General features: G+C 41.7%; 1 protein-coding gene across 1 annotated transcript in view; it reads right to left on the bottom strand.

The window, feature by feature from the left end:
- Positions 1–16,189, bottom strand: part of STAC (SH3 and cysteine rich domain) — a 107,972-nt gene that overhangs the window by 11,910 nt on the left and 79,873 nt on the right. The window contains exons 6-10 of the mRNA XM_034761080.1: positions 13,252–13,333; positions 9,372–9,436; positions 5,609–5,697; positions 613–664; positions 378–515 (exon numbers count right to left, since the gene is read on the bottom strand). Of these exons, the coding sequence (XP_034616971.1) occupies positions 378–515; positions 613–664; positions 5,609–5,697; positions 9,372–9,436; positions 13,252–13,333 (426 nt within the window). The remainder of the gene's footprint in view (positions 1–377; positions 516–612; positions 665–5,608; positions 5,698–9,371; positions 9,437–13,251; positions 13,334–16,189) is intronic.

The raw sequence follows: 16,189 nt of genomic DNA, 5'->3' as shown, positions 1-16,189 counted from the left end.
TTGAAAACTATCGGGGGATGAAAAAACAGTTTCCTACACAGCTCTAGTGTACATACAATGAGGCCATGATCCTGACTGGGCACTAGGTATTACCACAATATAAATAATATTTACTGAAAAAAATTCTGTGTGCTGTGACAGTCTACTCATGGTTTCTTTGCACACCCAAAACTTCTAATGAAATCAAGCAGATTACTGGGTACACTAGTATCAGAGGGGTAGCCGTGTTAGTCTGGATCTGTAAAAAGCAACAAAGAGTCCTGTGGCACCTTTAAGACTAACAGATGTATTGGAGCATAAGCTTTCGTGGGTGAATACCCACTTCGTCTGACGCAAACGGTGTCCTTAATGTACAGTAAATGGTGTACTTCACTTACTTGGTTCTCTTTCAGAGTAATCTGTCCTTGCTCCTTGCATCCGATAAATGTTCTGACGCACTTGAAAATCTTTTCGTCTTGTTGCACTCTCTGAACAAAATTAGCGGGAAAAAATCCTATTCTGTCCTCAATTCTCCCCTGCAGAGCAAGCACATTGACAGAAGAATGACCTTCATACTCATTATAAATACCATTAATTTATTTTGTTAAAGGATATAGAGTATTTGGCACATACCTTCCACCAGTCTTCATTAGAATCCTCCAGCAGTGTGATCATATCACCTGGTCTATAATTAGAAAAGACAGATGTCGGGAATTTCGATTAAGATGTGTCTTAATTGCAACAGCACATCAGCATTCATAGTGAAATTCTCTTAGAAGGGTAACCCAGCCTTGATCGTTATATCTCATTAATCACTACATGTGGATCCATGAAGCAATGAGAACTTCCTAAGTCAGATACGAGCACAGAAGCAAAATCTCCATCTGCCAGATGAGAGAGGGTCAAACTCTGCTCTCAGTTATACAAGTGCAAAGCTCAGTGATGCCAACATAGTTGGATCATTGTAACTGGGTGCAAAATTTGTCCCGTTGAATTCTCCTGTGCATTTTGATGCCAAGGTGGAGCTATCAGGTCCCGCATGGCTCTGCTGATACTCCCACAAACTGTAACATTTTTTACCTGCAGCTGAGTGGGGACAGAATGAAGTCAGTGGTGCTGTGCCAATAAATACCAGCTGAGGATTTGGCCCTGTGTTCTTTGCACTGGCTCATGTTAGAGGAAGTTTGGCAGGGTACAATACCAGGGTGAACACACTGAGGGATTTTTGCCTCACAAGCATAATCTCTGGCCCAGCAACCTGACACATGGAAGGGGAGAGTGCATGTGACATCATTCTATAGAATGGGACAGTCTTCTCCTTCTGTGTTCTGGCCGGTGAGCCACGGACTGGTGAGGGTTGCATTAGGTGGAAGTTGAGGGGCACATGGCCATGACCCCCATTTTCCCCCATCCGCTTTGATGTGATCCTGTGCTCCCTAGAGTGGAAGGACTACTATTGTGCCTGGCTAATGCAGGCACGTGGCAGAGAGAAGGCGCCTTTAACCCTCCCCAACGTCATCCATTCTAGGGCCCTAAGGTTTGGCCCAATATGGTCCTAAGGTTTGATCCATACAGAGCCTGGGCCCTACTCCCATTCAGTTTTGCTACTGAATTCAACAGGAGCAGTAAAGGGCTGTGAAAGTGGTGGGTGATGTATTAAACCAAATTTCACCGTACCTCAGCAATTAGAACCTGACATCCCAGTTTAGAATACACAATCTCCTCCCCTCCTTTTTATAGAAAGACTTTTGTTGTAAGATAGCAACTCCTATGTGATGTCCTTTGCTTCCAATTTAGTCTGAAACTGCTTAGAAATACCTATTTGTAACAGGGATCACCATGTTACATGAAGGCATTAAATATTGTTGGGACACAGAATCTTATCAGCCAGGTTCTCGTGCTGTTACTGCTAAAGGAAGGCAGCAGGAAAACAGTTTTATTTAACTGACAAATATAATTAATCAGCAGGGATGTAATTCTACACAGAAATGTCTTTTTGATTCAAATGGGACATATTTACCTTTATAATGTGTGGCGTCATGCTGTAATTGCTGAGTATCATAAGGCAGCTGACTAGTTACAGCCTCAGGCTGGGAGAATAATTTGGCCAGAAATATTAGCCTACTCCAACTTGCCATATTTGAGTCTGCCGGGCTCATCCCTAATATTGCAGCATTAGTGCAGCAGATATCTGAAGACCCACTTTGGTGCTGCATCAAGTTGTTACACAAACATGACACACTGTGCTGTTGGAAGTAAGTTCTGCCCACTTCCCAATGTGACCAGCTCCAAGAGCTCTGTTCTGCTGGGTGTGAGCCTTTCCTTGGGGCAATGGGTTTTGAATTCACTGAAATTAATGGGCAATAGCTGAACCCTAATTTCTCCAGCTTTCCCCACAGCCTATCTTGAACTCCTTGTACAAGAGTGATGACATCACAGAACCATAAAGCTTCCAGTCTTCTTGGAACATGTCAGGAACTGATTGGACAGCATGCGCCAGTGACAGCACATCAGACCTGGGTTTGATTCCTAGCTATGCCACTTAAAAGCCAGACCCATTCCCATTAAAGTCAAGGGACTGAGTCTTTATTTTCTCTGTCTCTGTTTTCCCCTTTATCAAATGGGGATAATAATGCTTGCCAACGATTTTAAAGTGCTTTGAGCCATCTTTCAAAAGGTATTTAGGCATCTAAAGATTCACACAGGTGCCTAGTGGAATTTTCAAAACTACCTAGGTGTATTACTCCCATTGGTTTAAACAAAAATCTAACCCGCAGTGACCAGTGTGAATCCAACCCAGGTCAGTAGCAACCAAACAGCATTGCTATCTGGTGATTATTTGATGCTCTTCATTGGGGTAGCTTTGGGCCACACACAAAAATCTATCACCATAACAAGTGGCACTAATCGAAAACTTAGCTGGCATCTCAACTGAGAAGGCAAGTCAATCCAAAGCAGTCCTCGTTTATCAACCATCAGGACGGACTGCAAGGCACATTTTTATAAGGGTGTAGGAGGACTCTGGCAGGGGATGAGTACGTGGTTCAGCTGCTGGGTTATTAGACGTCCTTGGGAAGCATGGTTACATTACATTTTAAGATGGCGCTCCTTTTTAATCGAATGAGTGAGTGCATAAACCAAAATAAATCAATAATGCAAAATGAGAGTCCAATATGCAGTGCATTTAGACATAGGGGCTCTGGATTCCTAGCAAATGTCATCCTGCATGTGGCTATTTTCTATCCAGTTATCACACCTGAAACAAAGCAATCATGGAAAAATGCCAGCCATGCAAAATGGTAGCTCGATCTGGAGCAAGGAGAGGGCACAGTTGAAAACTGGGAAATAGAAAGATGCTGAAGAGTGGGACTTTTCTTGAGTGACTTTGTAAGTATATGTAAGCAGAGTCAGAATGAGCTCTACCCTGACATCTGGTGGTGAGTTGTGGAAAAGGACTTCAGGGGCTGATCTCGTTTGCATGGGCACCCCCCCCCGCCTAGCATGATGGACTGCTTGCCCAAATGGTCATTTTGGTGCTGTGGGATCCCCAGTCTCTTTGTTATTGGGGCAGGAGTAATAAAGTGTTGTTATTCTGGTTATGTGAATCAAGGACAGTAGAACTGTACTTGGCATTTTATGATGGAGGGACTCACCCTCAACTAAGTAGCACTTGCTAGGCAAGGGACATGGGTTCCAAAGCCCAGTGAATTGAGAAATGCTGGGGACAGACATGTGTATCTAGTAGTATGGGGCTGCAAACACCACTTTGACACTGCCTGCCATGGTGTAATAAGAGGTTAATTTTGACTCAGTTAGGAGTCTTGTTAGGAGCTGCAGAGCTGTAATCACTGATTCCTAGTGGTTCTGAGTGTGCTAGCACTGAGGCCCCTCCTACTAACAGCAGAAATCATTGAGAGCTGAAAAACACTAAAGAACTGAAGTTACTAAGAGCTGAAATCAATGAGAGCTGTGTTAAGTAGAGGGGGGGGCCTGAAGACAAGTTGGTGAGTGGCTAGCAGGATGGCTAGCAGAGAGGAGCGGCTAGCAGGATGGCTGGTGGAGAGGCACAGCTGGCAGTCAAGAACCCCAGGGAGAGACGTGGCAATCGGCCATCAACCTGAGCAGCGGAGCATGTAAGATGCCCCCATATCTTTCCTCCACTTCCACCCAGGCTGGGAGATAAACTCTGCAGATGAACTTCTGAACTCTGAGGGCTGCACTGACCAAGGACAGAAACTGTGGGTGAGGTGACTGTTGGGTTGCTGGACCTAAGACCCTGAGGGGAAAAGGACACTGCCAAACTTACTTGGGGGTGGGTCTTTTGCTCATGGTTTGTGTTATGAATCCTGTTCGTGGTGTTTCCCCAACATAATGCCGCATTGTTTTCCTCCTTTATTAAAAGGCTTTTGCTACACTTAGACTCTGTGCTTGCGAGAGGGGAAGTATTGCCTCTTAGAGGCACCCAGGGGGTGGTATGTAATTGTCCCAGTTCACTGGGTGAGGACTCGAGATGGTTTTGCATTGTGTTATTGAAACGGAACCCCTAGATACTGAACGCAGCCCTTGTTGCTGCCAACTCTTATGGGCAGAAGGGTTACAAATATTTTACCTTGAGTAAATCATGAAGAGAGATGATTTGTTTTGTGAACTGTGCCCAAAGCAGCCAGCCTAGAGCCTATTAAAGTCTCTGCAACAAACTACTCATTGTGGGCCTCTGTGAAAGCCCAGGGTAGTCAATGGCAAAATTCCCTTTGACTTCACTGGGGCTTTGGACAGGCCCTGTTAGACTGACAAGGCAGCACTAGTTCAGGGTTACATGAAAAAGTGCTAAAGAAAAGATATTTGAACCAGAAGATTTTGCAATTCAAACCAACCTTCCATATATTGTACATGAAAACACACTAGCAGCCATTCACCATCTTGAGATCCTCCTCATTCCCCTTTTCTGAGACAAAATCTCTGGGGGGGGAGGGTAGGAGGGGAGGGAGCAATCAGTTATATAACACTTAGAAGTTCTGACCTTGTCACTAGATCTGGTTAGAAAATGGGATTCTTTTTCCTGTGGAAATTTTTTTGTCAAAATCCCCCAAATTTAAAACCTGATATTTTTTCAGTTTTTTTGGTTGCTGAAAATTGAATTATTTTTGGCCAAAACAAAACAAAGTTTGTCGTTTTCTGATTTAAAAAAAAAATTAACATTTCAGGGAAAGCAGATGCTGCAAAAATATGTATTTAGCTGAAAATCCAATTTTCTGTAAAAAAAAAATTGTCAACCATCCTAAAAGAGACGTCAGCACTTAGGAACCTAAGTCTCACTGAAAGTCACTGAATGGGACTTAGAGCATAATTATCAAAAGCGCCCAACTCACTGGACTTTGACACCAAAATGACTTGAAAGTTTTACCCATTATTTTCTTTGTAAAAAACCTGTCCTCAACTCTGTAGCATTTTCATAAGTGGAAAGAGGGAAAGAATACATAATTAAATAGCTGTGAGACCATGTTTATATAAATAATGTAATACAAATATGCATAGCAAAATTAGAATTAAAAGTACAACACTAATTTAAGTCTGCACCATTCTCAGTTTTCCTGGGTCAAATCAATAAGTAAATATGTCAGCACTTTACCTCATCTCCAAGTCTTCATTCTCTTGTGGTACAAATTTGTACAAGGCAACGTAGGTGTGCATTTGTAATGTGTCTTTATAAAGAGGTCCCTTTAAGGGGGGGAAAAAACAGATAAGAAAACCTGTAAGTTTCTGGCTGCTAGAATTGCCATGCCCTCCATAGAGATGGGTCTGAGATGTAATATTTGGCTCCAGATCTGAACTTTATTGAACTCTGGGGCCTTTCAATCCAAGATTTTGGTTCATCCCATTACAGACATAGGGACAAGATGCAGCGTTGGCTCTAAATCAAAGAAATGTTTAAGTTTTAAGAGGGTATTAGGGGATAAACATGACTTCTGAAGTTTGCAACAATTAGTACCACAGGTTCAAGTTCTGTCAGAGCTTTCTCAGCTTTTCATCCTCCAGAAGCAGATAAAGAGAGCTTTGTGCATATTTTGGGTAAGATCTTAAAAAAAAAAAAAAAAAAAAACCCATGCTCTTTGCTGTATGTTAAGGGCTGCATGATATGTGCCTTGCAGTTTATTACTGTCATATAGAATCATAAAAATGTAGGACTAGAAGGGACCTCAAGAAGTTATCAAGTCCAGCCCTCTGCGCTGAGGCAGGACCAAGTAAACCTAGACCCATCCCTGACAGGTGTTTGTCCAACCTGTTCTCAAAAACCTCCGATCATGGGGATTCCACAACCCCCTTGGAAGAATACGAAGCTTTTCCAAATAGTTAGCCTAAAGCTCCCATGCTTCAGAGGAAGGAAGTAATGGGCTTAAATAAACATGGAGAACAATTGAGCGGAGTCCTCTTTATAACAGCCCTTAACATATTTGAAGACTACTAGCAGAGCCCCCATTCGTTTTCTTTTTCTTTTCTCAAGACTAAACATCCCCAGTTTTTTAATCTTTCCTCATATGTCAGGTTTTCTGTACTTTTATGATTGTTGTTACTCTCTTCTGAATTCTCTCCAATTTGTCCAGATCTTTGTTGTGCCCAGAACTGGACACAGTACTCAGCTCTGGCCTCACCAGTGCTCAGTAAAGCAGGACAATTACCTCTTGTGTCTTACATACAACACTCCTGTTCTTACACCCTGAAAATATCAGCCTGTTTTGCAACTGTAGCACATCATTGACTCGTATTCAAGTTGTGATCCACTGTAACCCTCAGATCCTTTACGCCAGTACTACCACTTAGCAAGATATTTCCCATTTTGTAGTTATAGATTTGATTTTTCCTTCCTAAATGAAGTACTTTGCCCTTATCTTTACTGAATTTTATCTTGTTGAATTCAGACCAATTCTACATTTTGTCAAGGTCCCTTTGAATTTTAATCTTGCCTCCAAAGTGCCTGCAACCCCTCCCAGCTTGGTGTCATCTACAAATTTTATAAGCAAATTATCTACTCCATTATCTAAGTTATTAATGAAACCACTAGATACACCCTCCCAGTGTGACAGTGAATTTATAACTACTATTTGAATACTGTTTTTCAACCAGTGGTGCCCCCACCTTATTGTAAATTCATCTAGATCGCATTTCCCTAGTTATGAGAATGTCATGTGGGACTGTGTCAACAGCCTTACTAAAATCAAGATACAGCATATCTATTGCTTTCTTTCTATCCATTAGGACAGTGATCCTGTCAAAGAAGGAAGTTAGGTTGGTTTGGCATGATTTGTTCTTGACAAATCCATGCTTGTTGCCCCTTATAACCCTATTAACCTCTATTGCTTATTTAATAATTTGTTTCAGTATCTTTCCAGGTATTAAAGTTAGACTGACTGGTCTATAATTCCTGGGGTCCTCTTTGTTCCCATTTTTAAAGATAGATACTATATTTGCCATTCTCCAGCCCTCTAGGAACTCACCTGTCCTCCGTGAATTCTTGAATGTAATTGGAAATAGTTCTCAGATTGCTTCAGCTAAGTACCCTAGGGTGAATTTCATCACATCTTGCTGACTTGAATAATCTAAATATTCTTTAACTTGTACTTTTTGGCTTGTGTTCCTTCCCCCTTGTTGTTCATATTAATTGTATTACGTAGCTGGTCACCATTAGCCTTTTTAGTGAAGACTGAAGAAAAATAGGCATTAAACACCACCGCCTTCTTAATATCATCAGTTATTAGCTTCACTTCCCTTCTAAGTATAGTACCTATGCTTTTCTTTGTCTTTCTTTTGATTTTAATGTATTAAAGAACCTCTTCTCATTCCCTTTTATGTTCCTTGTTAAGTATAACTCATTTTGTGCCTTAGTCCCTCTGCTTTTGTCCCTACCTACGTGTGCTGTTCTTTTATACTCCTCCTTAGCAATTTGCCCATATTTCCGCTTTTTGTAGCATTTCTTTTTGATTTTCAGGTCATTAAGGAACTCCTGACGGAGTCATATTGGTCTCTTACTATTCTTCTTATCTTTCCTTTGCATCAGGATAGTTTACTGTTGTGCCTTTAATACTGTCTCCTTGAGAAACTGTCAGCCCTCCTGCACTCCTTTTCCCCTTAGATAAGGTCTTATGGGAAGAGAATCTATCAGTTCTCTGAGCCTGTTAACATCTGCTTTTTTGAAGTCCATTGCCCCTATTCTGCTGCTCCCATTCCTTCCTTTCCTTAGGATCATGAAATCTATAATTTCATGGTCACTTTCACCCAAATTGCCTTCCTGCTTCAGATTCACTACCAATTACTCCCTGTTGGTCAGAATCAAATCTAAGATGGCTGTCCTCCTGGTTCCTTCCTCCATTTTTTGAAACAAAAAGTTGTCCTCAATACAGTCCAAGCACTTATTGGAAAATTTGTGTTTTGCCATCTTACTTTTCTAACAGATGTCTGGGTAAAGTCCCCCCATCACTAACAGGTCTTTTGTTTTGGATATTTCTGTTATTTGTTCTTGAAATGCTTCACTCACCTCCTTGTCCTGATTTGGTGGTCTATAATAGACCCCTACCATGATGTCACCCCCATTTTTTTACCCTTTTGATCTCTACCCAGACACTTTCAACTGGCCTGCCTCTTACCTCCTCCTAGACTTTAGAACAGGTGTATATACTCTTGATGTAGAATGCAACACTTCCTTCCTTTTTATCCTGCTTGTCCTTCCTTAAGCCATAATCTAGTTTACAGACTAATACTTTCAGTTCTTTCTGTTTATTCCTCATACTCCTTGCAGTTGTGAATAGACATCTAAAACATTGAGCAGATTCCTCCACTGGTTTCCTTGTTGTTGTTCCTATGGCCCTACTGTAATTTTCCATGTCTCCTCCCCACCCCTCTTCCCCACCAACATCTAGCCCTCTGTTAAAGTTACCTTTTTTATATGACGGGTATAAATTACAAAGAGCTAGCCTGTGCTGGTCATCCACAGTGCTGAGGCGGGTGGTGCATAACCATGAAAGCCAGAGCTCAAGGAAGGATTGGGCACTCTCCCACCTCAGGAACGTTTGCACAGTGTGCTCAATGAGGGAGACTACTCCTTGCATCCCCTCTCTCCATATATGCCCTCCCGCAAGGGCCAGGGACAATTTGACCAAAAGAAACTGCAAAAAGACCAAGATCCTTTTCAAATTATGTCAGACTCTGGATTGTGCAGTGTCATTTTTATGCTGTCACAGCTGTAAGACTGCTCCATTCACATCACTCTGGCTCACCTGTCATAATGTTTGTGTTCACCAGGCCAATTTATAATACTCACCCCAGTGTGTTTCTGTAAAAAGAAACCTCTTAAATCAATCAACATTTTCACTATACGCTCACTAAATCTTTGCCCATACCAGGGAGTTTATTCTTTTTGATTCTTCTCCGAAGTCTTCTGTTCCATTTTCTGAGTAGGTAAACACTGAAATAAAACACAACACATGACATTTTAGGGACAGCTGAAGGCCATTCACCTTCCGAGGCCCACCTTATATCTCTCTCTCCTAATCCTCCCTTTCTAACTGTTCCCTACTGCTCTCAGTAATGTTCTTCTTTTGTTAATCAGGCATTTGTATTGCAGTAGCACTTATAGGCCCCAACCAAGTCTGGCACCCCATTGTGCTAAGCACTGTACAAACAAGTAGCACAAGACAGTCCCTGTTTGAAGAATTAACAACCAGAACACATACAAACAAAAGGTGGGAAGGGAAACAGGAGAAATTCCCAAGGTCATGCAGCAGGTCAGTGGCGAAGTTGGGAATAGAGCCCAGGTCTCTTGACTCCCAGGCAATGAGATTCTGGCAGCCTTACTCACACTGAGTAACACCTCACTTTGTGGGTAACTCATTTGAAATCAATGGGTCTACTCAAGAAGTAAGGTACCAGTCAGGGTTAATAAGGGAATCAGAATTTAGCTTAATCTATTGTAATTGTTTCATTAGCTGATTTATACACCATTGCTTCAGGTGCCTTCCCTGCTAACATCAATTGCTTTATTACACTATGTTCCTTCTTCATTCTCTAAGAACAGTTTCCTAATTTGTAGAGAATAGTGTCCCCTACTTTTGGACAAAGCCCAGCCATGATTTTAGTAGATGGAAGCCATCAACTCTTCTGAGCCTAAGTCACTTTTAGAAAAGTTTAGTCCCAGCATTGGCTTACATTTGTTAGAAAAATAAGAAGTAAGTCAGAAGTCTCCAAAAGCAGTCTGAGCCAGTTATTAGTGGTTGTTCTGTGTATTGTTGTCTCCCTTCTCTGTGATTTAGTTTCATACTTTCAGAATAATAAAAGCCAAGAAGCCAGTGCACTCCTGCTGAATCTCTCTCTGCTTCCCCAGTGGTGTAGCGAGACAAGCTCAGTAAGCTAATATCTGTTATTGGGCCAACTTCTGTTGGTGAGAGAGACAAGCTTTCGAGCTCACGCAGAGCTCTTCAGTTCTGGGGAAGAGCTCTGTGTAAGTTCAAAAACTTGTCTCTGCCACCAACAGAAGCTGGCCCAATAACAGAAAAGATGAGTGAGGTAATATCTAGCTAGACTTACACCATTCATAATGTGAAAAGGCTTTACAAAATTTTAGAGTGCATTTCTGACCTGAAAAGTAGATTATCTAAATGTAACCTTCTTGTTCATCAGATTGGCTACCTCTGTGTATTCAGGGTAATTTCTGATTTCTCCATTGACAAAAATAAAATCTTACTACTATTTTTTACTCTGGTTAGCAATGCAGAATCAACTGAGTGCGTGAGCTGGGTTCTATTCCTGGTGCGTTGACAGAACTGAATACTAAGTGTGTTCCTACATGGAGATTGTTTCCTATACCTGAATCAGTTATATCTACGCAAACTCACTGGTGACAATGGGACTGAACAGATGTCTTTTACAGAATAATTTGACCTGCAGAACTTTTATTACTGGTAACAATGCATGGAAAGTAATGAGCCCAATTGACTGGTGGAGACCAGGGTGAGTTTACAGAGTTGACAGTTGGAAAAGTCATCTTTTTATTTGTAAACTAAGCACATTTGATATTGTCCGTGCTTCAGCACTGTAGAGAATTAATTTCCCCTTGAAATTATCTCAATCCTATAGACATGTATAAACCAGCCTGTGTTTGTTGTGCCTCCTAGACTTCTCCATACTGTGTTCCTCTTGCTGTTTCCCTATTGCATAAACAGACACAAATCTGCATTTTTCTAAAACATTCCTTGAGGAAGTCAGGTTTCTCTGGGAAAAATAAAACACCAGGGGCCTGATTCATTGCTGTGTTACTCTAGCTTTATGGTGTAGTAACACCATTTAGAATCACCAGAGTTAGCCCGTGTAAAGCTGGAGCAATGCAATGGTGAATAACGCCCCAAGAATATTTTTAAATGAGTTCATTAAACTTTTAATCTCTGTTTAGCTCATGTTCTCTGAATATTACTGGGAGACATGTAAAAGTAAAGGTCATAGCAAGTATGGGGTTCATCTCTACACAAACCAGAAATCCATCTGTTTGCCCTTGCAGCGGCAGGAAAACCATGTGGGAACTCTGACAGCATGAAAAGGGTCTTAGCATTTCCATCATTAGTACAAACAACACACAGGCAGTTTATTAAAATCTACCAAGAGGAAATATTTGGAGCAATTGCTGCATAATTTATACACTAGGCCTCTGAAGGATGGATCGAAAAAGAAAGCCAATGCCGATCAAAGGAATCATTAATGTGCTAAGGAAGTTATTTGGAGGTTTGGCACATGCTGAGTTCTTTAAACTGAGCTCTTTGAGCAAGTTTCTTGATGCCTCTAAGTCATGCAGATCCCATAGAAAAGTTTCTTACAGGCTCAAAAAAAAAAAAAAAAAAAAAAGAGGAGGTAAGCGATGGAAAAAAAAAAAAAGATCTGAAAACCTCAGGGGAAAAATGAAACTCGGGTTGAGCAGATGCTTTACCACTGGCCAGGTTGAGTTACAGTTCCAAGTGCTCAAGTGAGGTTGAAAATCCCCACTCAGCATGCAGCCCACCCATTAGTCAGTGCCACTGATGGGTGGGCCACATGCTGAGAGGGAGGAAAAGGACTGAAAACAGAGATGTGAAATGAAAGGGTCGGAATCGAGGTCCCTTCCAGTCTTAGAGTCTATGAATCTATGAATGAGGAGCAGGGAGGAGTCTGGGAAGGAGGTAAAATGGGGGGTGGGGGTGGGAAAAGACAACTACAGTTAACACCTGACCACTATAAAAATTACTAGCCGTATGCCAAGACCAATGGGGATCTGCACTGTGGAGGAGGTGGATGTTGGGGTTCAAAGAAGGGAGGTCCATTCACTATGGCTCGTGTTTGCCTCAGATCCGGCCTGTATGCCCCTGCCTGAAGTTTGGTGGTATTGGTGAGCCTCGGTGCAACAACAACTCCACTCCTAGCTTAGAGGTTTATTGAGTGCCCCAAAGTTCTTTCTACACACAATCCTTCTACTGCCAGGATTGAACTGGAGCCCAATGGACACTGCAATTTCACTACTCAGTGTTCCAAGCTCCTGGCTAAGGCTCCCTCACTGCACTCACAAAAGTCTTGATCACTGGGCTGCCAGTGATGGAGTAACCTCATAACAATTACAACAGTACAAGAACATTACATTCAGATGCCAAAAGAGGACAAAAGGTTTGGACTATTAGTGTTATTTATGATTTGTACTACAGTAGCACCAAAAGGCCACAACTGAGACCAACACCCATTGTTCTGGGCTTGGTATGGAACACATGTAACAGACTGTCTCTGCCCTGATAGTCTAAGTAGACAAGACAGACAAAAGGGTGGGAGGAGAGGAAGTATTATCACCCCCATTTTACAGGTAGGGAATTGAGGCGCACTGACATTAAATGACCAGCCTAAGATCTCACAAACACACAGGAAGTCTGTGCCAGAGGCAGGGACTGAACCCAGATGTGCTGAGTGCCTGTCCACTGTCACCTAAATCTGGTCATAGTGGGTATGGAAAATCAGTCCCCGTAGACCATTAGGAGCCAAGTAAATATGCAACACTGGTCAAGAGACCTTCCCAGACTCCTGTTCCCAACCCCCTGGCCAAAACTCTCCCCCAACTCAATAAACTCCCTTGAGGACATCAGAAAAGTCAACATTGGGCCAAATTCATCCCTCATGGATTCCACTTGTGTGGGCCAAGGTAGTGGAATAATTACACCACTGATTTAGAAGAATATTTTTTGTGCATCTGAAAATACTAGATGGTCCAGAACTCACCACTGTTGCTGCGTTTCCTGTTTATATCAAACATGCTTCCTGAACCATCAGCTTCCTCAGGAACTTCTGCCAGGTCTGAAGTCTATGAGGAAAGAGAGGATGAATGGTACTGAATAAGGAAGAAAGTGGATAATGAGGTGAAATAAAAATCACACAAGAGCATTAAGTGAAAGCAGCAGCTTGGTGTTTTGAGTGTGGAGGGAGTCAACATGAAGAGATTTGCTGATCCAATGGGGCAGTTCAAATTCTTAATGGGAAGCAGCAGGAAAGCCAAATGAATGCCAGTTCTAGTGTACAACAGGTTTTTGGGCAGCAGATGAAGTTGGGGGGTTAGGAGTTAATAAAGAATGGTTGGTATCTGTACAGAGCAGCTGTTTTTTGGTGCTTGTAAATGTTTATTTGCAGTTACACTTCATAACACTCTATAACAATTCATTAAAAGAGAGATAATTTATTAAAATTTTAGAAACACATCCTTAATATGAAGTGTGACCTTAATTTCTCCAATTTGCTATGGAAGCAAGCTCAGGAGTGTGAAAGACCTACTGAAATCAGTCACATAATCACGGCACCTAATTTCTTCGCTGGTATAATTAAAAAATTGAAAGCTAAATACCTTTGTAATATTTATTTTATGCATTAGTTGTACTGCAGTTGTGCTTAGAGGCTCCAATCAGGATTAGTGCCCCCATGGTACTAGGTGCTGTACAAACATAGAGGACAACACAGTTCCAGGCCTCAAAAGTATACAGTCTAAGGGCCAGAGTTACTTGTGTTGAGTAGCACCTTTCTCCATGAGTAGTTACATTGGAGTAAGGAGCTGCTCCAGATATAGTTATCAGAATCTGACCCTCTGAACCCTCAGATTCTGAGTTCACACCCTGCTCTACTTTTTAAAACATCCCTATAAACTCAGGAGTTTCTGACGCATTTTCTAGTCTGAAAACCTATTTCCTTTTATATATTCCTAAGATTTGTTTATTTCTTGTTAACATATTTTTAAAGTGCTTTTGAGGATTTCATCCTACCATTTAATTTCTTCATGTTACGGCGTAATTATACTGTAAACACAAGTAAACCAACTGCTTTGCAGGCCTACACTTGCATTGCGAAGAAAAGACAAAAAATTTACTCCAGCTATGTTTAAAGGTCACCATCAGTGATGTGGCTTTCTTTAACAATTTTCGAAATCTTGTTTTCTGCTTACTCATAGGCTCATAGACTTTAAGGCCAGAAGGTACCACTGTGATCATCTAGTATGACCTACACATTGCAGGCCACAGAATCTCACTTACCTCCTCCTGTAGTAGAACCATAACCTCTGGCTGAGTTACTGAAGATCTCAAATAATGATTTAAAGACTTCAAGTTAAAGAGAATCCACCATTTACTTTAGTTCAAACCAGCAAGTGACCTATGCCCCATACTACAGAGGAAGGCAACAAGCACGCAGAGTCTTTGCCAATCTGACCTGGGGAAAAATTCTTCCTGACCCCAAATATGACGATCAGTTAGATCCTGAGCATGTGGGCAAGACCCACCAGCCAGACACCTGGTAAAGAATTCTCTGTAGTGACTCAGAGCCCTCCCTATCTAGTCTCCTGTCTCCAGCCGCTGAGGCTCCTTGCTCCTAGCAGTCGCAAATGGGCCACATGCCATTGTAGGCTGTCTCATCATGCCATCCCCCTCCATAAACTTATCAAGCTCAGTCGTGAAGACTACTAGGTTTTCCCTCTCCTAGGGAGGCTGTTCCAGAACTTCATTCCTCTGATGGTTAGAAACCTTCAACTAATTTCAAGTCTAAACTTGTTGATGGTCAGTTTATATCCATTTGTTCTTGTGACAACATTGGCCCATAACAAATAACTCCTCCCCACTCCAAAACCAGTGGGAGTTATGCATGAAGACAGTGGGGGGATTGCCCAAGTAGTGCAAGACTGGACTATAAATACATTTCTTGGTTTTTAAAAGTTAGTAGTGTCATGAGCAATATTTCCTCATAGGACGAGGATTTGACAAATAATTTTTAGGATCATTGTCTTTTTAAAAGATGTTTCTTTAATTTCCTTTAGCAGAAATTTCCTTTAGCAGAAATTTATAGTAAAAGTTGGGCATCCATATTTGAAAAGTCAGGCCTTTGCTTTTTTGGTCTTCAGTTTTCTAAGTTGTAACTAAGGATAAAACTGATTACTTCTCCTACCTACAGCTCTGGATATGTCAATTCCAGTATATTTTCAGAATTTGCCCAAGGGCAAATATCAGTGCTCCTATTTTCCCAACTTCCCCCTTCCTCAAGGATATTGAGGGGCCATGGGAGTTAACAAGAAGCTGGCGGGACTCAAAATCATTTTGTCATCTTGTCTCCCCTGCCACCACTCTGCCCTCCTGTTTGTCCCATCCACCTCTTATGGCTTGTCTTTTAGACTGCAAGCAATTCTGGGCAGGAGCTGCCGTTTATTATATATTTGTACTGTGCCTTGCACAATGGGGTCCCAAACTGGTTGAGGCCTTTAGGGTCTATCATAATATAAATGTTAAGTGATAATAATACTGTGTAAAGCAAGACAAACTATGGGGAATGTCACAGGCTGAACATGGACTTCCTAGCTCCTAGGTGGAAAACAGACATCGTTGAAAGAAACCCCAGATAACAGTTATTTTTCAACAGTTTGCAAAGGCCAGGTCCCTGGGTTTCCCACCAACTAGCTTCAAGACTTAACCTCCAGCAAATATAACGCCTCATTTTGGCTCCTTCAACACCAGACTCCTGCATCACTGTAATGATTAAAAAGTAAAAAGCCTCTGGCTCCATACCTCAGGTACAACACAGTTGAAGTGTGCGGATATCCTGCTATAACAAAATGTTTTGCTGAATATTGTGTCAGTGCCATAACAACCCCTGCAGTATGGGCCTGATCCCGAGCCTGCTGAAGTTAGTG

The sequence above is a fragment of the Trachemys scripta genome, chromosome 2 (assembly GCF_013100865.1).
Source record: "Trachemys scripta elegans isolate TJP31775 chromosome 2, CAS_Tse_1.0, whole genome shotgun sequence".
Taxonomy (NCBI): Eukaryota; Metazoa; Chordata; order Testudines; family Emydidae; genus Trachemys; species Trachemys scripta.
This window is presented reverse-complemented; position numbering and strand designations above follow the sequence as displayed.